Below are 24,345 nucleotides of genomic sequence, written 5' to 3' on the forward strand. Positions count from 1 at the left end.
TTTTTCAAGTTTGAAAAAACGTGAGATCGTTCTACTAAGTAACGGATGTTTCCTAACCGTCAGAGTACTATCATCGACTTTGCATTTATTATCGATAAGTTCCAAGAATCCTGTCTTGTGACTCGCACCTCGAGAAGTATGTAAATTAAACGAAACTATTGGCTTGTTTGGTGTAATGAAGAAATCTATCGAACCTTTCGTGCTGCCATTAATTGCAAGCTTTGCGCGCCAAACACCGCCATCGAGTGGAGCTTTTAAAACCGTACTATGCAAAGCTCGATGATTGAAATTTGCTGTATACTCTGTAAATGTAAAGTTTTCGGAAGCGATCACTTCACGCTGAGGATTAATCCAATCTACTGAAACAGTATGATTCATCGCAAACGATACGGTTTTTGTGGTTTCCAAGTGCAGTATAAGTATAGGCAATTGATCAACGCTGTAAACACCGTGATAGTCGGTAGGAATTTGTTCCGAGATGTCTATAACGTTTGAAATCTCAAGCTTACATTGTTTCAGTTTACCGGTCGATCCGTACATTAAACGATTCGGTAATCGTTCAAATTTGCTTGTTGGCTTGACAAACAGCTCCAGTTCCAGTCGTTCGTTGGCCACCCATGCTGCATGCCTAATCAGAAAACCTTCAAATACGTTTTTATCGAAATAATGTGTAATTTCCAAAATATCAACATGATCGTAAGGATACCCGTTAGCATGTGCATTCTTGTTGAGCAAAATGTATGCAACATTGAGAAGTGCAAACGTTCTAGGATTGTTGCATGGCAAATCATCTTCGGAGTGAAACACGTTTTCCCAATAGGCATTTAGATTTGGTATCGTTGAAGGGTATCTGCCGTAGATGTGCTCTTCTAACATCAGGATAATCTTTTGATCCACGATAGGGTTAACTTTACGGATAAAAAATATATCATCTTTTACACCCAACTGTATCAATGGCCATGTATCCTGGCGTATTGCAAGAGGGCTACATCCTTTCCATTCGATTACTCGATTCAATGCACATCCAAAACCCGGTATCCAGCTTACGAAACGCAAGCTACTAACGAAATGCGTTTGACAAAAATGTGAGTTTTGAATAGCATGGAGGAAAAAGTTTTCACTGCTGAAACATGTAAACTCCATGAAGCTCATGAGATCAGCAATCAAATCATGCTTTTGGTCAGTTATATACTGGGCAAATTCTTTATCTATACAAAACCAATCACCTCCACCATTTAAGTTGATTCCTCGTGGAAGCTTTCGCGGTCCTATCAGCCTCATTCGATTACCGCATTCGACGAAATTCATCTCCATACCAGATTGAGCGATGTACGTATCCACGTTAGTAGCTGCTTGGGTTTTCAAGAAATTTCGACCCCGGTTTGCACTAAGAAATTCTGTTAATTTAGTAAGCGATTTAATCGGAAAGTCACTTTCACTCAGGTTCAGTATGAAATCCGCTTGCCACGCCGGCACACTGAGAATTTGTTTCACACATCCCACCATTGTTTGTAATAAAGAAAAACTTGACCATTGTGGATTATACCGTTGACGAGTAACGATAATGTTCGGAAATTCGGCTTCCAGTTTCAACAGCTCTCTGTATAGATAATGTTGTCTCTGAAAGCAATCAATTAAAGCTGTTTAATCGGATATCGGATCGGATGGCTTGTTGTAATACTCACCAAGTCTACGTGAAGGAAATAGTAATGGCTCCGATCGTAAATTGTGCGCAGTAACCGACGAACCTGTCTGAGATTTCGCTTATGAAGCAATAGCAAGAATGCTATTCGTACTGGTTTTTCCTGAGGTCCCGGGTATAGTTTTATTGGTGCCAGAGGGCGCTCTGTGAGAAAGAAGTTAGTAAAGTAATATTCCAATTTCAGGTTTCAACTAACTTACTCGCTAGTCCTGTTTCATATACGGCAGACGAGATCAAGCCTCCACATAGCAGCCTGGGATTTTCCGGGCAAGGAAGGCTACACGTTATGTCAGGTTCCTGAAATGTCGGTTTATCGTCGTCACAAAAACAAAGACCACTGAAAGCGAGATATTGTGTGCATAAATACCGCAGCAGTAAAATGCTAGAACACAAAAACCATACCCATTTTGAAGGAATGCGTAGCGAAAATTACGTTGCGTGCAGTAGTCCACACAATTCGTGGGTGTGTTGTCTTTTGTATCCTTCGCTGATTTAAAGAAGCTCATTTCATTCTTGCGAAAGCACCCTACATACCGGTACGGTACGTAGGATCCTCTTGGACATGTGTTTTTAATATAACTAGGGAACAGCGTACCCTTAGCACTTTTACACGCGGCATTTGCCAACTTAATCTTACATTCATCACTAGTCGTGTTGCTAATAGCATTGATTGCCTTTGGCTCCGTTATAGCGCAGGGAAATCGGTAGGTTGTGCCAGTTTTGGTGGTGAACGAAACAATCGAAGAATCGCGACGCGCCACGTTTAAAGAATCATTTAAAAAGAGGTGTTTGTGGTATAGTTTTAGCACAATCAATAAAACAGCTACGATAACGATGTATTTAAAACAGGAGTATCGTTTACAATTGCTGAAGAATAGCTGAACTGAAGCCATTTGACCGCTTTCGAGGGAAAACACGATTAAACTGATGATAAATATTGCCGAAAAAGAGCACGGAGTTGGTGAGCCTAGAGCATCTGTTCAAACAAATCAGTTCAACACGTGGGTTGAACCATTTACCGAATAAGATGAAATTTGGCTGGTTAATGAATTTTTCAACAGTTCTTTAGATGATAAATTGATTATTTTAGAATTTCATTCATTGGAAATACAGCAGAATGGGTGTGTCTTTCAACTATTTAATTGTGCGTAAGCTTAATTATTTTTAAAAAGGGTTGCCGGCATTGTAAGATTTAAAATATTTGAAATTATTTTTAACTCATAATAATGCCGACCATTTATGCCGACTGTCAATACGGTATTGTATGTTGACGTTCGAGCTCGGGTTGTCATGCAGCTGTAGCTCGAAATTGATAAAAGTAGCAAAATTCTCGTGGGAATATCAACATAGTATTAAAGCAGACAAATTATTTTCCTTTTTGTCGGTTTAAGTAATTTTGTCTTTAGCATCTGGGAATCTTTCGATCAATCAATCCTTTTAAACTGTGCATTTTTTCGTGACTTGTGCTTGATCGGCGTAAAGCTTGTCCATGGTACAAGCGATCGGTGTATGCAATCGTGCCGCTAATAAGACGTAATCCTACTTGAGGGCAAAGAAAGCAAAAATAATCTAATACCAGCGGAAAACGGAGAACAGACGGCGTATACTAATTGTGCACTTCCCTAGTCTGGTAAGAAATACATTTGATTTTCCGGTTTTTTTCATGCACATGCTGAAGCTGCATCAAGCCACAACACACCGCTGGCTACTGCGATTGTTATGATGATATGATAATGGAATGTGATACGCGAAACGTTCTACAAACAACAATTGCTGCGTTTAAGCATGTTTTCATCGTCATGTTCGAGATCGATGATCACTGATTGATTACAAAACTGTTTGTGCCTTTTTTTATAATGGTACAATCAGCAGTGGCTAACATTGTCTTATCTTTTTGTTCCTTTTCTGTTTTAGAGTTCCGTTCAAACGCGCGTAGTTTGTCGGGACATACAAATTTTCTGTTAGTTTATCTTTTTACAAACACCGTCAAAATTAGTGAAGAAACAAGAGCCCGTAAAATGTCCTTCAGCTCGGACTCGCCAGATGCGAAGAAACCCTGCAAGGGTATCCTCAAATCCTCGAGCAGCTTCGACAAACATCAAATAGCGGCGGCATCGTCGGTGTAAGTAGGATGCGGTATGCTTGTTAGTCAATATTTACTCACGCCCTTGGTCGGTTTCAGGCATAGGAAAAGCGCCAAGTTTGATGAGCTGAACGTGCTACAGACGTACCACCCGCCGGATAAAGATTACGGTCACATGAAGGTGGATGAACCAAAGACTCCGTTCAATTACGTTGAGTCGGCTGACGTCGATCAACTGGACGCTGAGCTGCTCGCAGAAAGGTACGTTTTAATGTTAGGAAAAACCCAGGATACACAACAGAATGTTTCATCATAAACGTTGTAGATTACGGGTGGCAGCAGACTCACGCAGTGACTCCGTGTCCGAAGAGGAGGAAGAAGAGGAAGAGGAAGAAGAGTTGACCGAGGAACAGCAAAAACGTAAACTAGAATTTGAGAAGCGCCGCAAAGCACACTACAATGAGTTTGAAGCGGTCAAGCTGGCACGGAAACTGATTGAAGAGGATGAGGACGACGATGAGGATGGTAATAAAGATAAAGATGATGATGCGGATGATTCTGCACTGTCGGATGGGGAGTCAAACAAATCTCCGAGCTTGAACAACCCGTCAAATGCCGATGCCGGAGGATCTAGTTCAGCGGTGGGCGCAAATCCCGGGAAGGATGAAACACGGATGGATATCGAGGAGCCTGAAGAGCTGAATCAAACGGACAGCACATCGTCGTCGAAGGTACCTGCGCCCGAAAGCCAGGCTGCTCGCCTAAAAACAGGTATGGAAGAAATTGTCTAGGTAGTTGTGGCTTGTGTCCGCTGCACCCCGATCGGAAACATTTACGCTTCCACAGCCGGTGGCCCGTTGGAGTCACCGGTGTAACATTGCAAGTCCGTACACATGATAAGATATACTATGCAACGTGGAGTGATACAAAGGTCCTAAGACTGCCAATCTGCCATTTTTGAGCTGTTACACGGTACTATTTCAGGATGCGTTGAAAATAGAAACACTCTTCTATCTGTTTCATTTTTATCCTCCAAGCATTCATCTTGGGGTGTTACTGTGAAAAATGGTTATTTAGTAGATTTTCGTCTAAATTTAATCCAAAAAGTGTACGGAACAAATCTTACATTACGGTTATCGCAAACATTATATATGTTGTATATTTTTTTTTCTTTATTGGGACGGACAAGCCGTATGGACGACTCTACGTGAGCCGCCGACGTAATATACAAAGGGCATTTACTCCCTTTCTTTGCCTTATCCCGGGCATACTCGGTTGATATATTGTATATGATCCGACAAAGTTTACAAATAAAAGCTAGCAACCAAACAAAACAACCTTATTATCAGCAGCAAAACAGAACAAACTTAGCGCTCCACAACACCCGTACGTTAATAATTCAGTGACTATGCCTATTAGTTGCTAGGAAATCTTAAAATGATTTGCATTCATTTTTCAACAGATGTTTTACAATTTACCAGTAGAATGGCTTGTACAACCTTCAAGAATGTTTCGAATTGTGTTGCTAGCGCACCACAATTGTTTTTCCTGATTCTTTTTTTTTCATTTCATGTTTGGTTTGAATATCTAAATCTCTCTCTTTTTATCTCATTTTATATTGTATTCTCTATTTTTCTCTTTTATTTCTACCACGTTGTTTTGTGATTGATCCGTTTTCGTAACTTGTATGTTTTCTGTTCACGGCACTTTACGGTGGTCTATACATAGTGGCGAGTTTAGCAATTCTTGAGGAAAGTTCCGATCTCCAATCCTCTCGTAGTTCCGTGATCGCATTGATCATGATAGTTTCCATTGGTTTGATGATATTTTTCATCATTTGCTTTACATTACTGTTTTATCTGCTGAAAAGAAATAACTAAATATGATGGGTCATGGGTAGAGTGTCCCTCGCAAATGAAGGAGAAGCTAGCGTGGAGACTATGTAGTTTTGTATCGGTTCTCTTTGGTTGTTAGCATACACGAGCTAGTTGCGTTTTGAGTGAGAGTTTAGATAGGAATGGAATGTTTGTCGATTGTTTTAGCTGTAGAGATAGTTTGTTTGACGTACATGTAAGAATGTTAAGCACTTTCCCTCAGACTGTCGGTAACACGATCGAAATCGTAATAACTTCGTACGTTCATAACCAGAAATGTCACGATAACCAATATGATTGAAGTGTAAATAACCTCGCACCATTGTTTTTAGCGCAACTCCTGCTGTCGATTTTAGAGATAATCTTTAATGATTTCGCTCCAATGAAGGATTTATTCGTTTCGATTTCGTACCACCATCCGCAGGGACTTGTGCTTGTGACTTTCGATTTCACTATTTTTGTGAAGAGTTTTTTTTTTAAATAAGTGTCACCACGTCGAGAAACTAACCCAAATACCTCTATTACCAGTTGCAACGTTTTTATTACCAATAGCGCTATCACGTTCGTGATGATTGTGGTGTAATTGAGTGTATTTTAGCGATGACAGAGGCTTGTGGAATATGTGAACGAACCGTTCCGAAGCATCTCTACTCTGCAGGGGAAGAATGCTTACAGCCACGCACTGCTGCTGGTAGCATAGCATCTTCGGACGATCTCTTATCCGGATTATTGTGGTCATTTACACGCCTTCCTTGCTATAGCTAGGTTACGATTGGGGAGCACTCCGGATTGCTGCACAATCACACAATCAATGGGCTTAATGAAGAGGCGATAGTGGTTAGCAAATAAGACCGTCAAATATTAGAACTAATCCAACCACGGTAACGTGTAACATAGGCGCTTAGAAAACGATAATAATAATGATAATTTTATACTTGATTTCCTTCGGATGATTGACAAATCGCTGTCACTACTAGACACGGCCACACGGTAGGCAGAAGAGGGGAGTTAATCTTCCGTAAGAGAGAAAACAGGCGCATTACATTACAGATTTGGACACGATACGACTGCGGGAGATACCAAACGAGCAATAGAAGCAATAAACCACAACGGTTCATCATGAACTGCTTGGAAAAGAATGGCAAAACGAGATTTGGACATGTGCGCTATTTGTGTCTGCCCAACGGCGACGCGAGGATGAACAAAATTTTATCACTATGCACACCACCCACATAAATGATAATCAAAACGCAATGATGTACTTGCAAAAATGTCACAAAAATATACGATAAGACGATGAAATATAATATGAAGGACTAAAATTTGTAATACAATACATTAGAAAAGGAGCGCCGAGTCTCTTACCGGTTGCCTGTTTTGCATAGTATTGGAGCAATATTTTATCGTAGTTTGATTTCTGATTTGTTACTGAACTGAAGCGATGCTGCGAAAAGTCCCGAGGCGGCATCTTGGCAAGATTATTGGGCGAGGAAGAAACAGGCGTTGCGGAATTGTAGTTACAATTTAGCGAATATTTTGAACAAATAGCATATACCTATAGCTCATGTGTTAAGCTATCGATTTTTTTCTCCAAACTTGGCGAGAAAAACTATTCGCTTATCGAATGTGGTTTTACAAAAAACATGTTTTACAAAGGTGTATAGGAAACCAATCATTATTATCGAACAAAAGCTAGTACCGGGATGTTAGGAGTGGAGTGGAATCTAGGATTCCACGTGAATCGGATGCGAGGATTTGTCAATAAACATCATCGACATAAATCGTTGATTTTAAAACTTCCCAAAAAATATTTTTCCCCGACGGAAATGCTGTTGAATCAATCAAGTGTATTTATTTACGCGTGCTACGTCGAATACGAATGAATCGATACGAAACTTGGAATTAGGAAGCGAAATTTGAAATAGCTTGAAAGCGTGAAAGTAAAATAAAAACAATGTGTTAAGCAGGGAATGATAATTATTAAGATATGCGTTGCTGCAATGCGAGAGAGACTTTAACAGCGTGAGATTAGATGTGTTTTCTTCTTGCGGATATTTAAAATTCAAAAAGATTTCGTAAAGCTAAGCAAAAGCTTTGTTGATTCATTTTCACAACCTCCAGATTAGGATCGATGTGGTAGGAGCGCTTTACAGTACTGTATGCGGACGTACGATACGCGTGCGAGTGAGAGTAATCGGAGTGAGATCTTATTTAGCCGTAATTTTCGTTCATACATCCGTTTAGTAATTATGCTCGTTTCAATCCAACCTATTGCTGTCTGGTGACACCAAACGGTTGGCCTAGCAGCCCGGCAAATACCAATCTTCCATTAACTTGCCTGGCCTAATATAGCAAGCAAAAAGGATGGCCAAGCGTTTCGTTCCTTAGTACCGGCCGGGGGAGGTGGAGCTTGAAAGATGAGAAGCGAAAGACAGATGCAAGCGAATGGAGGCGGAAGAGAATTAGTCGAAACTGTGCGTGACGTAGACTCGTAGTATTATCCCAAAACGAACGATCGATCGATCATGATTTATTGTAATGGAACGATTGGAGTGCCCGCATCAATGTAGTTTAAAACCAAAATCATATTGTTTACCAGCGAAAAGCAATAGAATGCAGTGGGAATTTGAAAGAATTTCTTGATTAAATAAAAACAAAAAGTGAAATCTTAACACTACAGATAGAGAGATTGTTGGATTTTATTCATCTGCGAAACAAAACAAAAAAAAACTGCCAATAAATAAATTTCTTCTACAGGGGGCGGGGAGGGCTCAATCCATTTCCGAAGCGGTGCACTTTTCCCCAATTACTCGCTCGGCAATGGCAGAGATTGGAAGCGCCGGCGGTGGGATGGAAATTGAAAACGCAAAATGATTTCCACCCACCCACCCACCACGCACGCTGTGTTCGCATTTTAATTCGGCGCCGATAAACACGTGAATGTAAAAATAATCCCGCTGAAATTGTCGAACTAATTGATTCCGATGTTGCGTGCGCTCAGTGCCCGCGACCAGACGGGGTGGGCGGATATTTCGTGTGCCATCGCCGCCCATCCGGTTCCGTCCCGGCGCACAGTCACAGTCACAGTCGCCACGGGCCGCATTAATGATGTTGTTGTATTCACTCATCTGATGCTGGAGATTATTTTGCTTGCACGCGTGTTTTAATGCAACGCACTAAATCAAATGCAACGGCGCGCGGGTGGTCCTGATTGGTGGGTGGGTGAGTGGGTGGTTGGGCAGGATGGACAAATTTCAGCTTCGTTCCACTCGGGCGCACCAGATGATCGGTGCTCGCACATGCAGAAAGGTGGCTCATTATCGTTAAAATAAATTCCTATCATTACCAGCGACGTGCGATCCACTTTTTGTAATGGATATATATATATATATTTTTCTTTTCGCATCGAGCACGCGGACCGGCCAGCCGGAGCCGGAATTTCCGCTTGTCCATTCGTCATGTGTCCTGATCGATTCGCGCGGAAAGCGGCCGCCAGGACTCGCTGAGTCGTGGATTAATTTAATAAACAAAAATATCCGTTCCGAGCCGCGTCCTATCGTGGTGGTGGGGGTGGACCTCTCTCCCTTCCCTCCCCCCCACCCCCCGCACTCTCACACCAGATGATCCGAAATGGGGGGAGGGACAACCCGGGACGGTGAAAAACATCACCGGCGAATGGGTGGAAAATTGATTCCGGCAAAAAGGTGTAAAAATCAAACGTGCCATGTTATTTTTAATGCACCATTTTCCGTCCTCATTTCGCGAAATTGAGGATAAATCTAGTCGAATGGCGACCCGCTCGTGGGTGGGTGTCCTCGGTTGGATGGGGGGGTTGGAAAACAAAAAAGTGTTAACCGTTTCGCACGGGATTTATTACAACCCACCAGCGAGCGCGCCCGGTCGGTTGTTTCTGTTCGGAATCGGCGTGTCCGTTGTTTGGCGGAATGTAAAAATTAATTCATCTATCTGTTTACCTCTCACGTGCCAACGATCAGCAGTTGTTTACAGGCACATAAATTAGTGATCGATGCTTGGGTTGGTCAAACGCCCGCGCTGCATTCACCGCAACCAAAAAGCACCACGTGAAAAGCGCCCCTCGAGAGTTGCAGCAAATGCACAGCAGGGCTGCTGCGGGTTTTGTGCCGACTTCACGGCCCACTTGGATGCGCGCCCGTGAATTCAACCGGAAACGCGGCAGTTGTTATTCCGGTGCGTTGACGAGTGTTTTACAATGTAGTAAATTGCTTCATTCGATTCCGTTCAGCACTATTCCCACTGCCGGGCGAATGATCGAGTGGCGCGGTAAATGCTCCAAGTCCCGGTAGTTTTTTTCTCTACTCTCTCGCTCTCTCTCGCCACCATTTTGTTTTGGTGGTTTTGCAAACATACCGTTTATTTTGTTAAACTCCGGGCGCTATCTGCTACGATTCATTTTTTGTCCTCGTTGAATGTTTAACTCGAATGCGTGTGGAACAAAATGTCGACGGACGATCGGACAAACACAAGCGCAATAATGAAGCATAAAAAAAAGGCCCAACCCACTGCTAAACGTTCGTTACTAAAAATATGAAGCTGGAGCGTTTTTTTTTTCACCGTTCCACTCAAGTTAACGAAGAAAGAAGAACGAGGAAACAAAAAAAAACGTATTCGAGGGAAAATAGAAAGATGAACCCCCGTACCGGGGAGGGTGGAATGAATCTCGATTTGATATTTATTTGCTGATGAATATGCTTTTTGCACAGTCCGGACTGGGCGCCTCCATTTGCTTTTTTTTTCGCCGACGAGTGCAAATTCGGCACGCACAGCGTTTGCCTGCCATTTCGTAATATTGTTACTTCCCTTTCTTCGCGCTCACCCCCGCGCCACCGCGGGCGTGGGTGGCACAACGTGGAAAAGAGCGAACGAGAGAATCGGACGCACACGCAGGCACGCACAACGTGAGGGTGTACAAAGAAAACAACAGAAAGGATTCCACACGGACCGCTGTTTTGTTGGCAGATGATTCGAACGATTTTATTATGGCAGTTTTTGCATGCTCGTTTTTTTTTCTCCGCCATCCTCCGACGTGTGCGTCCCTGTCGCTCGAGCTCGGGAAAAGTGTTGAAAGTGATGTTTTGCCATGGCCACCGTACCGTGTCCTGGCACGATGGTCATCTTAATTCATGTTATTGGAATTTATAGGCTCTTTTTTTTTGTTTGCTGTTGGTGTGCCCTCGGCTCGGTAAGTCATCGAGTGGACGAGTCACGTTTTTCTCGCATCCCTGGCGTAGGATGTGCCTTCGCACACGTGCGAAAAAATGGCCTGGTTTACACTCTTCCTGATATGTGTGCTTTTTTTCTCGTCTTCTTCTTCTTCGTTTCGTTGTCGCTTTCATTCGCCCCTGCGGGTGACAATTCAATTATTCCATTATTCAACCATTTATGCTCAGCTGCGGAGTGCTTCCGAATGCTTTCGCTTCGAATGAAAATTGTATGGGTAACAATTTAACATTAATCAAATCACTCGCTATTAATTGGCGCTTAGGGGCGCTACCGGGAGCTACCGGATTGTTTTTTTGGGGCGCTCCTTTACCGAGTCAACAATCATCATCCCATCCCTGGCCGGTGGCATTGTACCGCGGGTCGGTCGGTCAAATCTGTACGGGTTTGTAAAAAGTTTGTAATTAAATTTCGCACCACCGGCTTCGGTTTCGCGTGCACCAATTAATGGTTTTAAACGATTATCTAACCTTTACAGCACCGCACCCGCAAACGCGTGTGGATAAAAATGGTGCTTTTATCGAACCGGGGACGCTCGACCGATAGCGATAGTGTAATTTTGCGGTCAACTTCCGGTCCCAACGGCCGCCCGGTTCGATGTTGGGCGGTTAGCCAAGGAAAAATTGCACTCATCCCGACTGGGCCCATTTGTGGCTTTTGCGAGGGAAGAGAGGTGGATTTTAATTGGACTAAGTTTTGTTGATAAAGCGAGCTATGAATTAAGCATACGTCTGTGCTCGTTTGGTCAGTATCACATGGGTCGGTCGGTCGGTGGCTAGAAAAGCGGGCTAGCGGGCGCTTTTGAATAATGATTATTGTCATCTTTTTAATATTATCCCACAAAGCCCGGACGTCCTAACGGCTGCGGGTGGGGCTTGTGGCCAACGCAAGCCACGAGCCGGGCGATGCATTTGTATCAAATTAATCAACAATAAGTGCAAATTTACGACACCCCGAGATATATATTATGCACGTGTTCGGTTTGGGACCGAAATGGGGCTCTCCACACGCCGGCCAGCGTCCGCTTTCACGCGTGTGTCCAGTATTTGTACATCAATTTTAATAATTTAAAACAATGTACAATAACGAAGCCACCAATTGACAGGCCCGGGACCCGGTTCCTGCCTGCCAAAGTCCTTCAGCATCATTATGTTGGGCTTCCGATGGGTGCTTATTAAAAGCGTCAAATTAAAGGGCACGCCTGCATGGGCGTGTGTGTTTGTTGGGTATTTTTCTTTTTTTTTCGTGTTTGCACCCGCCAACCGATACCCAGATCGTGTGAACAAACAAAGCGATCACGTGAGAGAGTGAGAATGAGGACGGTGGGGCAAAACAAAAAAAAAACAGACCCGGACGTGGCTCGCCTTTCCGTTGGACGCCATTGTTGGCTGGCATTAAACGGATCCAATCTGTAACAATGCGGTTTATGAATGCTCGTTGGCGGAAAATCCTCAGTTGGATATGTTTCTTTCCTTCCTTGCATGAGGCTTTTTTTTCTCGTTCTTTCTTTCTCTCTCTCTCTCTCTCTGTTACTGCCTGTTGGGTGGTGCGCGCGCGAAAAGCAGAATGTCCAGCTGGCCACCCGGCCGCCCATCGTAAATAAACAATACACGGGAGTGCGGGATGCATAAATAAATAAATAATGTACGGTCCGACACGGCGGGCATTCTTCTTTCTTGATGCGCCTTACGCCCCCGCTGTTTCGCGTCGGTGTTCGGCCAAAAGCGCAAATTGGTAAAGCTTCGGGGTTGGGAAAAATTGAGATTTACACAGTTCCTTTTCGGCCTTCGCGCATCCGATTGCGGCTGCACGCTCAACAGGACCCTCATCACAGGAGGTTCTCGTATCCCTTTTTTCAGTGTAGCGCACACACACACACACTCACACGCATAAAATCCCAGCTTTATTTTGGCCAATCTTCGAGCCCAACTGGCTGCCATATTGAACCGTTAAAATCTCGTGATATATTTAAAATTTGATTAATAATTACTTCGCCGCTTGGCCCAAACCCCCAAGGGGCTTGTTGATCCTGTGGGCGTTTATTTTTTTTGTCATTTCGCAGAGTTTTCCACATGTGCTGGTGAGTTGGTTTTTGAGGGGCGCCATTCGATTGCTTCCGATGTGGCCACCGTTCGAGAGGGTGTGCGCTTTTAATGAGCACCTCAAACACCTGCTGCTTAATTTGTGCGGATTTCTCGTTGCCGCTGCTTCCCAAGCAAGAGAAAAGGAGAGAGAGAGAGAACACGCTGAACGAATGTTCATAACGAGTAAGCCTTTATTAATGTATGTTTGTCACAAAATCACAACAAGCGTTAAGCGCTCACGGCGTTTTGGTTTACGATATCGTCGTAGATTAAAATAAACAAAACTATATATCGAAGCGTTATTACAGTTCCTGTTTTTGCGATTTAAGTGATGATATCTAGGGCACTCGCAGGTGCTACCATTTCTCATTTCTTCGAAATATATAGAAGCCCCTAAAGGATGCGCGAAAGAAAAAGGAAAAACTGAAAATTATTACAAACCGTCGATCATCTCCGCACGCCAGTGGGAGGGAGCGACAAAAAATGAAATAATCATAAACTGTAAGCTTGCATCTCGGTTTCTGCGTTCCTACGCGCGCACTCTGGCGGCCGGTTGATACTTAAACCATATTAACACACACATGAAAACGGAGAACAGGAAGCACACGACAAGGCACAGGAAAATCAAAGCCACCGCGCAGGTGATGCGCCCGTTCTCGACGCGTATCATGATCGCGCACGGGTTAATCTAAGCGTGTTGGGGGTCTGTCTGTCCCTTCGCGTAAATACCGGAACTACTACCGGTCGGGAAACTCGTACTCGTCTCTCTAAAGCTCCTCTAAAACGGCACCGTTTTTCGCAGCGGGTGGCTGAGTGCGTACCTCCGTGATCCGTGCTCGCTCGCAAAATCTTACCCTAAATTGTGTTTTCAGTTTACTGACGCACGCGCGCGTGTTTCATTTTTGGTTTCGTTTCGAAAATATCCTGTGATGGGTTGTGCTGCTGTTTCGTGTAGTGGCCGTGTTTTTTTTTTCTTTAGTGACGGTTTTTCATCCGCCCGCTAACATAACGAAAACGCTAGGGAGGTACCACTTTTCAAAAGCCTTCGCTCCGTTTGTTTTTCTTTTTGAACTAGCTCGGTCGAATAAATACTTCCAGGTGTGTCTGCTCTAACCCGTGCTGCCTTTTCTTCCTCGGGCGGTTTTGTGAATTTTTGAACAATTTTTACGTACTTCAGAACATAGCCCGATCTGCTGCTGCGCACACGATCTCCACGCGGGGAATACTACGTTCTACGCCATCCGACGGGAACTGACGGGAGGGTTTGTTGGGATGTTTTTGTTTTTCGCCCCCACTCGCAATCTATCTCTTCCGTGTTTCCGGGTTTCCTTTGCCGTTGGGAGGGGGGTACGCAAATCCACCCCACATGCACGCTACATGGCCTCACTGGGATGCACCGGGTTGTCGCGTGCCGCTCTTCTCGATGGTTGCGGTTCTAGGCATGATGCTGTGTGCCCGGTGGTGCCCGGTAACCCGGATAGGTGTTGTTTAGTGCATTCTTCGCAAAGAAGTCGCCATAGTCCTGTGGAGAGGAAAAGAAACGAAATAGCATCAACAGAACACATTAGAACGGATTAGCGGTTATGGATGGGTTTGGTGGAATTTAGGATAACGCCTGGCAAATCCACTACGAGCGGTTGCTGCGTACGGATATCCAGTCGGTCGGAATGCTAGTAAGCTCAAAGACACATGTGTTTTTCGACACAAAACCCTCCCTTGGTTCCATCTTGATTCACTGTTTAGTGGATCCATTGATCAGCATCCAGGACGCGATTCGGTATCGTTTCCCGAGGAATACGGCGTGGCCCGTACTCGAATCTGTATTTAAAAGCCGATTTTTCTATCGATAACAAGAGACAGTTGAATTCCCGTGCACTTATTTATGTAATAAATCGGCTCAACCGAGCTGTTGAGGTTTTGGAAAATAAAAGTTGAATAACACATCCATTGAGTCATCCATCGAACACGCGGGTAAACACAATCCAATCGACCCGTAAAGCTCTCTAATCTGCCGAGCCTACACTCAACGGTGATTTGTTTGATTACCACTCGGAATGAATCGAGTGCTAAAAATGCGTTTCATTTCCGCTTTAACCAGCCAGCGAGTGGATAATCATTTTCCACCACGTGCGCTCGAACTGGGAGATTAATTAATTTAACGAGCGAATGTAGAATGGTTAGAGGTTGGCCTGTTTATGTTGCAAAACGGGTGGTTGGTACTATTTTCATCCAATAACCAACGTATGTTTACCATGCATTCAACTGGTAAGTGGAGCTTTCAATAAAAAAGCTCTCATGTCACTGCGTCCCGTTTACTTTTTCAAACAAGTGCAATGGATCGAAAGTGATTAGGATGCAATGATATTCATGAGGCGTTTTAGAAACATTCAGGAAAAGCTTATATCATTTGTGAAAAAAATAAATCATTACCTTAATCACCCCACGGAAAAGCTCCCCAATGAATAGGGAACAGCTTTCTGTTATGCAGGTGAACAGGCCTTTCAAAATTTGAACATATTTTTCTGTCGCATGCTTCATAACACGTAAGCTTAGCGATCACACACATTTCCATACCTTTAAGTGCGTGCGGCCAATTTGTACAATTTATTCCACTTCCCAAAATCCCACCGGACGCGCTAACATCGCTATCGGTGGTGCACGAGATAATACTTTTAGCGTGGTGAAAAATTGCGCCTCCCCGTTCGCGAATGGCCGCGTTTGTTGCTATTTGTTGCGACACCAGCCGAAGCAGATGCCGCTCGCTTCCGGGTCGATAAATCCTATTAATTTTCGCCTGGCCTTACGGCCGATCTTGCATGAATTAATTTCATTGAAAGCAGCAATTATTCGATGGCAGCTTTTTTGTTTCCCGCTCGAATTCGTCCACTTTTTTTTTTTTGATTGTGCGACCCTTTTTGTCTCCCAAACGCAGGCATTCATAAGAATGCGCCCGGGTCCACGAAACGGTGGAAACACGTTGAGTCTCGCTAGCGTGACAACCAGGCACCGAGGCAACACCACTCGAAACCATGGCTCGGATGCCGTGCTCGAATCCTTTCCCGTGAAAAGCCTACGAGAACGGGCGACCTGGAGGTATATGGCGGTCGAGAATATGGCTTTTTGTGGGGGTTTTGGGTTTTTTTTTCTCTCTCCCCCGCTTTGCATGCGTATCGTAGGGAACAGGCCTTTTTTGGGGTGGCCAAGATGACCGCTATCGGGCGGTAAAAAATACGGCACACCGGCATGCCAATCGTGTCAGTGATGGAGGAAATTCCGGAGGCCCACAACGGAAGAACACCACGGTTCGCTGTCGTGTCCTTCGGTTCTGACGGTTTGCAGTTGGGATGAGCAGAACAAACAAACAAAAAAAGAGAGCACCGTGTGTGCCTCGGATATATCCCGCGTGCGGATGATGTCGAACCGATCGTCGCGTAATCTCCGGGGTTCGCTGGGTTGTAAGGAGCGCAAAAAAAAATAATAATAATGAAAGCGATAGGCCCATCGGTCGGTTTTGTTCACGGTCGGCTTAAAGGTGTCAAACTACAATACAGCCCCCGTCGTTCGTTTCTGCTCACCTTTCGCGCATATGCACGATTATTTCGTCCCCAAAAGTATGCTGGTTTTATGCGTATACCTTCTCTTGCCGTTCTCCGTTGTTCACAGGGCTCCCTCTTTTCTGCTCGATCGGCGAACCCCTCCGTTTGCCTATTTTTGATATTGGATCGCAGCCGCATCGAATGATACTCATATGGGGTTTTTTTTCCAATATTCTAGAGGTTCACCTTTACGTATTCGAGCCAAAAAATTCCCGGGAAGGATTATTTACTGCTAGTAAATGGTCGAAAAATGACAGCGGCGTCTGGTTTTATGAAATTTGATCGAATTATATCGACTTCACACCCGCCACATAATGTTACATAACATTTTGAATACAATAGTTGAATGTTTTAAAAAAATTTCGAACGATTTTAATAAACAGAATTTCAATATGCTCAAAGTGGTTTAATGTAGAGATGGACGAGTGTTAGCATAATAGAACTCTGAAAGCACGATTAAATCGAAAAGTCGTAGACTTTATCCGTTTCTGGGACACGGCTCGACGGCAGGATATCCGTCCGCCTGTCAGCCAGTGCCGGATGCATGCAAAATGAAGCTGTCCTCCTGATTTTGCCTTCGCGCTACATTGAAAGTCATTTGGAGCTGTTTCAAAAGCCCTCCGGTTCACATGCATTCTGTCGATGAAACAACGAACCGTTCGTAGTTCGTTTGTAACGCCGGTGACATTGCGTGCGGTTCGACGAAAAAAAAAAGCGATGCTTGCGATGACTTCATGCGCGACAATTTAGGCTTTTATCAATCATGTATATTCAGCTGGAAAAAAGCTACAGCTTGGAAACCCCCTTTTGTCATGCTTTGGTGTATTGTGGCAAACGATAGAAAATTGAATTCAAATATTGGCATAGTTAATGTATATATTAAAAATAAACCATGTGTGAAAACGCTCACATGTAGGTTTTGCTGTACATCATCACTGCTACGGTTGGATTACGTTCGACAGGTAACGGTTAGTGTTAGCATTGTTTCATAATTTTATCACATGAAATACATCGAAAAAAGTTAAAATGTGCTTTGCCATACCAGCACGAAACGGTGTACGGACGGCCCGAGGAGGGATTATACAGCTCAAAGCTGTAATTAGATTTTTTTTCTGAAAATGGCACCGGTGTATGCCCAAGAGAGCGCAAAAGTGATCCATTGAAGTTTGGGCACCGAAACCCCTTTCATAACTTTTAGCAAATTCGAATGCAACATCCAAACCAAAAGCGACATGATAATCAGGCCGGCGAGGAGACATGAGAGAGCGAGAGAGAGAGTGAAAAAAAACCCAGTCTGTCCAGTTTCAAGCCCTTTTATCGTCATCGAGAGACGGTGCTTTTTCGAAGCAAGTCCCACCACGGCACAGCATCTCGATGCCTGACGGTGGCCACGCGCAGTGATCGAAGGGGTTCGAAAATTGTACCTCTTTTTGCGAGAAGTTCGCTCGAATTCAATTAGCATTGATTTTAATTCAATTTTCTTTTCTATACCAGCCGGGCCGGGTTGGGCAGGCGAAGAAAAAAAAAATAAACCAGAATCCCCGAGGTACAACTCTACCTAATCCTATGAGGAACGGCGTGTCATCGAATGGTGGGAGAGAACGCAAAAAAAAGCTCCACTTTTAAGGTCACTGCAAAAGTGCGAGCAAAAGGTGAAACACCGTGGCTTCTATCCAACGACGGAGTACGACGCCACCGGAACGGGACGCAAAAGACACCGGACAAAGAGCTGGGAGCCATTCATACACATATATAAATGCAGGTGGCATCTGACACCGGGTGGAGTCGTACGCTGTTAACTGGATGAGCTTTTGAGCCCGTGGAAGCCCGGTGCCCCGGTGGCCTCAGGTATGTCCTGGAGCACATTTTCTACGAACGTGTCACCGACCGGCGGTGCACCGTGCGTACTGAAGGAGAGATTTGCCATCGTTAGATGAAAGCTTTGAAGCATCGTCGCACCGTTCGTGACGGAACGGAACGGATGTCGTTTCGCGGGTGCGCGTAATTAGAAATCACGATGTGCCCATTGCTACTCGCCATCTCGCCCGGTGGTTCGTTTTATCTTGATCGAATTGAATTTAATCAGCGTTCGGTCCACCCGGTCCACTCGGCCGTATAAATAATCTGTATCGGTTCGTTCGCTCATTTGTGACGGCTGGTCGATGGAATGAATTACACGAGGCGGATTGTTAGCGCGGGATTAATGATATTTTCCCGATGGCCAGCGAACAGAAGCGGTTGGAATTGGATTTAGTCGAATGAATGGGTAAATTTAATTACGGAACGCGAACGTTTTGGCGATGTGATTTCGCACAAAAGGAATGCGCTGGAACGAATAGGATAGGATTCGAATAGGGGTTTGTTCGCTGCTTAGCTGCTATTCTGAGCTGGGGAGGAGAAAAAAAAGGATTCATTTGATGGTTTATTTAAAATGCGGTGTCTATTCAAACAGGTTGATAACCTTAGGCCTTTTTGGTGATTTAAGCTCATCGAACCAATTGCCGTTTGCAGATATGGCTTTAATATGGCTATAAATGCAGCAGAACGGCTTCGCTTCAACTCGCTTCAATTGAATTCAAACTGCGTTGGGGGTGGTTTGGTCAAACAATTGAATGTGCATCGTCAGTGAGGATCGGATGGAGGAAGTAAATCAATGGCGGCTAAATTATACTCTCGCATGCACTAGCGCAACATGACAAACAATGCGCGAATGCAGCGTACGATTGGGAGGCATCGTTTCCTCGGTATTTCTCGGTTACACAACGACAAAAAAAAAATAACTCCCCCAACCATCGGTCCGGCAACAATAAGAACATGCAGCCCACTGCACGCCATTAACCATTACGCCGTTAATGCTGTCGGTGCGATGATGATGATGATGATGATGATAATCATCGTAACGATAATGATAGCGATGCTCACACGCTGGCCGTCCATTCGAGATAGTTACTATTATTCGTTACCGGTCCATGTGATGGTTGGAATCACCAGAACAATGACGAATGCACCGGGCTGCACACGTGGCACGAATGCATTATCACGGCGTATTGTTGCCTCCCGCTGGAGAGGTTAAAGGCATTGTGCTTGAGCTGCTTTGTGTGTGTCTGTGTTGTGGACGCTGTGGTTTAAGCTCACGCAGGAGAGTGGAATTTTAGTGCACTGGTAAGGCGTAAGCCATCGGGCAATCTGGCGACGGCACTCTGACGATCCTGAAAATTCTCTCGCATAACGAAACCGTCATTTGCTGCTCTTTGGGTCGGAAATGAATATGTTGTTAAGCACGCATTGGCAGCAATAAAGCGCTCTCTGACGGGTGAGTTCTTTTTGAGTCGTTTGCCAGTTTCCGCAATGCTCTGCCGGGGGGGCGAATAACGAATAAATACAGAACAGCCTCGGAGAGCGAATTCAATTTCCTGCATCGTTTTTCAAATCGCAGTTGGCTGGTTTCAGGTCAGCCGTCTGACACCGTTCCGTTACCACAGCAGGGTCGGTTGCTATGGTACGCCGGTAATGCTCATAATTGTAGCTGTTATTCGGGGATTAATATAAATCGGGATTATGGATTGGGATTACTCAATCTAAACGTTTGCCGAAGCCATTTCCAAACGACAAATTGAATTTGAACAGACAGCCTGTTTCGGGGTGGAAGCGAAAGAGGGCAGCTTTTGAGCTGCGTAGTAACGGGCAACTATCGGTTATGTAGTGCATCCATTCCCGCATATCAAGCCGGTCGTACAATGGGATTATATTTTTGCTCTTCTGGTGGCCCTTTGTACGGGACCTATGGGGGGTGTAACAAAGAAAAAAACACGAAATAAAAGAGAATTGCACCACCAAGCGACAACGGCGTACAGACGCACGCACTGCAATCTGACACAGAAATCTTATTAATCAGACGCGCTCGGTGGTTTTTCAGCACTGCGTACAAATTTTCTTTTGATCTCCAGCAGCCCCTGCGCTCGCTTTGTCCCGCATTTTATCTGTCGCATCTTAATCTGGACCAGTTGTTGACGGGGGGTGTTTTTTTGGCTAATTAATTCTCGCCATTTATTAGCCAAGCTATCTCAAGGGCAATCCAGCGTCGGACTCGATTCTCGGTCACACATGGCAGAAGAAGCGCTCGGTATATTGCTTTCGTAGGGTTGCACTTCATGCTGGTGGTCAGTGTGTGCTATCTTCGATCGGACCATTTTAACAGGTCTCGGACGTGTGACTTAGAATCTTGCAAAGACAGATATTAATGGAGCTACAACGGCAAAGTGCTTGCTCGCTTCCATTTGCTTACAGTTCAACCCTAGAAAAAAAGGGTTTTGCTTAAGCGCCTGTTTTTCACATCGGTTTCTCGCACCAATTTATCTAAATGAACAATCTACGGGAAGGTGAATTTATGAACGACCATTTCTACGGCTGTGTGTTTTCCTCCATCTGTTTTTGTCCATCTTTAATGGTCGCTAGAAGTTGTTCAATTTCTTTCACCGGCAAAACAACGCTTGCTAATGTGCCTAGTGTAGCTATTGACAGCAATAATTGCTCCATGTTTCGTTGTTTTATAGCTGAATATGCTTAAATTTACGATGGGGGTGTGTTTTTTGTGAAACTTTAGCAAATGGTTTCCGGTACAAAAAAGCTCCGCTTGGAGCGAGTTTTGTGGGCCTGCTGTTCAGACCATTAATGTCTGCGTGTATGACATTGTGATGGGTATTTTTGAACGGCTAAACGCTTCCAGCTCCCTCGCCTAAAAAGAGCAGGGCGCAGATAAAAACCGCAAATAGATGTAGCGCTTTTGACTGAGGTTTTTGAATGGTGCAATTTGCATTTCGGATTGGACCGTGTATTATTTGCGGTACTGTCAGCGTGGTTCCGCGGTGTGTAAAATGTCCGAATAAATTTTACCCTCTCTTTACGTCCATGTTCATCCCCCAAATAGGCTCCCTGATAGTATCACCATTGCCATCTCACGGATCTGTATTTATTTTGTCATCAGCTACTCGGAACACAAACGAAACAACCGGCGGGATGTATTATTTTTACGGTAATTAGATGGTCTCCAGCGGTGTCAATGGGTTTTGGGTGCGCTTTCGGTGGGCTTGGGTTGGTCCCCGAATGCGTGCGTGTGGTTTAGTGTGCTAATACAAATAGTGTGCATGACTCGGCACACTAGCGGCCGGTGGTTTCTAGCCCGATGAATTAGCCCGATCCTCACATCCACGCGCATACCCACACGCACGGGTTCGCACCGTTTTCTTCTAATGAGCGCTAGTTGGCTTAGGTTAAATTCAATTAAAACACCCATAAGCACCCGGCAATGGTGCTGCACAATCCTACCACGCGGAACCAGCGGTAATAAAACACCGGTGGTGGTTCGAGGACGGCTTCGTCGTGGGGCACCAGGCGCCTCCACCAAAAGGTAAACTGCACCGTACACGGGCCTGCCCGCCTGCCAACTGTTGATTGTTTCGGGTTAAATAAATGTGAAATTTTAAATACTTTTCGGCGGCAGTTTGGCGCGCGGCCACCAACAGGCGAGCCCGTGCGTGGGGAGGTCCTCGACGATCGGTCACCCCCAGGGGGGCGGCGCGTGAGCTAAAGTGCAAATCTAAAATTCATTCGGATTGGGTGTATATGTGTGTAAAATTAGAACGATACAATTAAACCGACCCATTTCAGAGCACACGGCAACGACTTTTGGTTGGCCGATGGTGGTTGCGGGCCCACCTGCGGGTGGAATAAATGGGCTCCTTTTTGGGTTGCTGCAGCACCAGCAGCAGCAGCGGTTAATGAACTGCGCCTGGGAGGGGAGTTTTATCCCCGCGGGCAAAGTGTTTAATAATTTGTGAAGCTCGCCATAATTGTGGCAGAGCATTGATGCCCATTTGCATGCCTTAGTTGGTGAGCGGTGGTGTGGCTTCTCCACCAAATGGCTGTTAAAAACGCCGAGTGCCGGCGCGTGTACGTAAGATCTCATGTATAGTGTACATTTTGCAAATGACGTCATTAAATATGAGCCCGGTTGTTTCATCGCAAGTACATTTTGAGATCAGTAATTAAAGGATCTGGCAGAAAAGTTATTTTTCGATGTATTTGTCGTTTTTTTTTGAAAGATGTCGTAAACAAACATTAAAGTTAATTATTCAAACACTGCTAGAAACGTTTGACATTTTGACGTGTACGTTCCGTTATTGACGTCTACTGGGAGCAATGGTTGCTTGGATTGGATCGATCAAAATATAACACGGTGGGCGTTGTAGAAGCTCCATTAGAGCAAAAGAGTTTGCCATTAGGCTCATGTAAAGCGAAATAAATTATTCCGTATAATTGCTCCGTTAGATTGTTATCTCTAGCAGTTAAGAAAATGAGCGAATCTTCTTTAAATTATGTGTCTTCATTGTGAGATAGACAGAACGAAAGTATATGCCCGGTCAAGATAACAAAGAGGCACAGGAAAACAAAAAGCAAACCCTAAAAAAGGATCGGTCAGAGGACATTTGTTGGCTTACCTTCTGCTGGCGCCGTGGGCGGAAAGCTGGCTGCTGGGCGAGCTTGCGACGTTCCTCGTTGTCCACTTCCGATTGGCGCTTGTACTCCTCTGGGGGCCACTTTTGGTCTCCTCGCATATTGCTACCTCCTGTTATGGTTCAAAAAAAAAAGAGGGAGGAAAATAAAAAACCAAAAAACCGGCTTAATGAACAAGCAGTTTGAAAGGAAACAAAACAAATGCGAAATAAAATGAAGCACTCACTTAGCAGCAATTAAATTGAAAACGAAAAGATGATTACCAAGAGCTGCCCGGGTAAGCGCTCGCAGAACGAAACAAAATAAAGCTATTACAATAAACCGTCCCGTAATGTTATTGGCGTTTCATGAGCAGTAACACGGCACGGGTCCTTTTTTCTATCTGTTCGCGACCGTCGCCGTGGCGTCGGCCATAAAATCAACCCGTTGTCGCAGCACCATAAAAAGCATAAATCTTCGCATACCGAATCGAGATTTTGGCCCCAACCGGGTTTCGTCGAGCTGCGTCGGTCTCGCAACAGGCCGCGGAAAATGAATTTTCCCATTAGCGATTAGAAACGGCGAATCATTATCGTAAAAGAAGCTGGGGCGGTAAAAAAAAAATCCCCCGAAGTAAATATCGCACAGGCTCGTGTACGTAAAACCATAAAACGCGGAATCGATTTTCAATTTCTGTCGATGCAGAATTTCATTTCACATCTGCGTAAGAATAAAGTCTTCGCCACGACTCGGAACTGGCTGGTGGGTCGTTGAATCGAGCCACGAGGATTACGGGTGTGGATCCTTCCGTTACGCGTTGAACGATGAAGATGCGAAAGCCGTTGATATGGGTTGTTTTTTTTTATCATTTTTAACCGGTCCTCCGAGATGGGAAGCGCGATAGGCGCATCCATAGGTACGCGCTCGCTGTGCGATTGTAATTCGTGTTCGTGTTTCAAAATTGCTCGAATATTGCGATTTAAAAGCCACCTCCCAAACGCTACCCAAATGCCATTGGTGCCGGTGGCGTGGGAGAGAAATGTGATGACACGAGGGTTGAATATTTTATGCGCACGATGGCACACATTGTCCCGCCCGCACGTTCATGGTAATGAATGCGTTTGGTTTGGGCCCGTGGTGTGGGTGCAAAAATTCGCAAACAGATTTGCCGCTGCAAGAAAGTTTTCTCCCGAGGCACCGAGGGAAACGCGCCAGTCGTACAAGAACCGTACACCTGATGAAGCCATTTTTATCG

General features: G+C 44.7%; 2 protein-coding genes across 3 annotated transcripts in view; one reads left to right on the forward strand and one right to left on the reverse strand.

Annotated features, from left to right (window-relative positions):
* Window positions 1-3,720: 3,720 nt before the first annotated feature.
* Window positions 3,721-5,665, forward strand: LOC128724761 (protein phosphatase inhibitor 2). Its single transcript, XM_053818483.1, has 4 exons — window positions 3,721-3,824; window positions 3,885-4,046; window positions 4,111-4,556; window positions 5,514-5,665. Exons 1-4 carry the CDS (start codon window positions 3,721-3,723, stop codon window positions 5,663-5,665), a joined length of 864 nt encoding a protein of 287 aa, XP_053674458.1.
* A 7,506-nt stretch (window positions 5,666-13,171) lies between these two features.
* Window positions 13,172-24,345, reverse strand: part of LOC128726620 (nuclear receptor coactivator 6) — a 76,366-nt gene continuing 65,192 nt past the window's right edge. For both annotated transcript variants that reach the window (XM_053820435.1, XM_053820437.1), the window contains exons 6-7: window positions 23,096-23,223; window positions 13,172-14,524 (exon numbers count right to left, since the gene is read on the reverse strand). In XM_053820435.1, the coding sequence (XP_053676410.1) occupies window positions 14,438-14,524; window positions 23,096-23,223 (215 nt within the window). In that variant the 3' untranslated portion in view covers window positions 13,172-14,437. The remainder of the gene's footprint in view (window positions 14,525-23,095; window positions 23,224-24,345) is intronic.

This window comes from Anopheles nili, chromosome 3 (assembly GCF_943737925.1).
Source record: "Anopheles nili chromosome 3, idAnoNiliSN_F5_01, whole genome shotgun sequence".
In the NCBI taxonomy this organism is placed as follows: Eukaryota; Metazoa; Arthropoda; class Insecta; order Diptera; family Culicidae; genus Anopheles; species Anopheles nili.

Bases quoted from the DNA above. Each gene is read 5' to 3' on its own strand.
- LOC128724761 (XM_053818483.1), top strand. From the start codon at position 3,721: ATGTCCTTCAGCTCGGACTCGCCAGATGCGAAGAAACCCTGCAAGGGT. The intron at 3,825-3,884 runs GTAAGTAGGATG...GGTCGGTTTCAG, and splicing joins ATAGCGGCGGCATCGTCGGT to GCATAGGAAAAGCGCCAAGT. The intron at 4,557-5,513 runs GTATGGAAGAAA...GTCTATACATAG, and splicing joins GGCTGCTCGCCTAAAAACAG to TGGCGAGTTTAGCAATTCTT.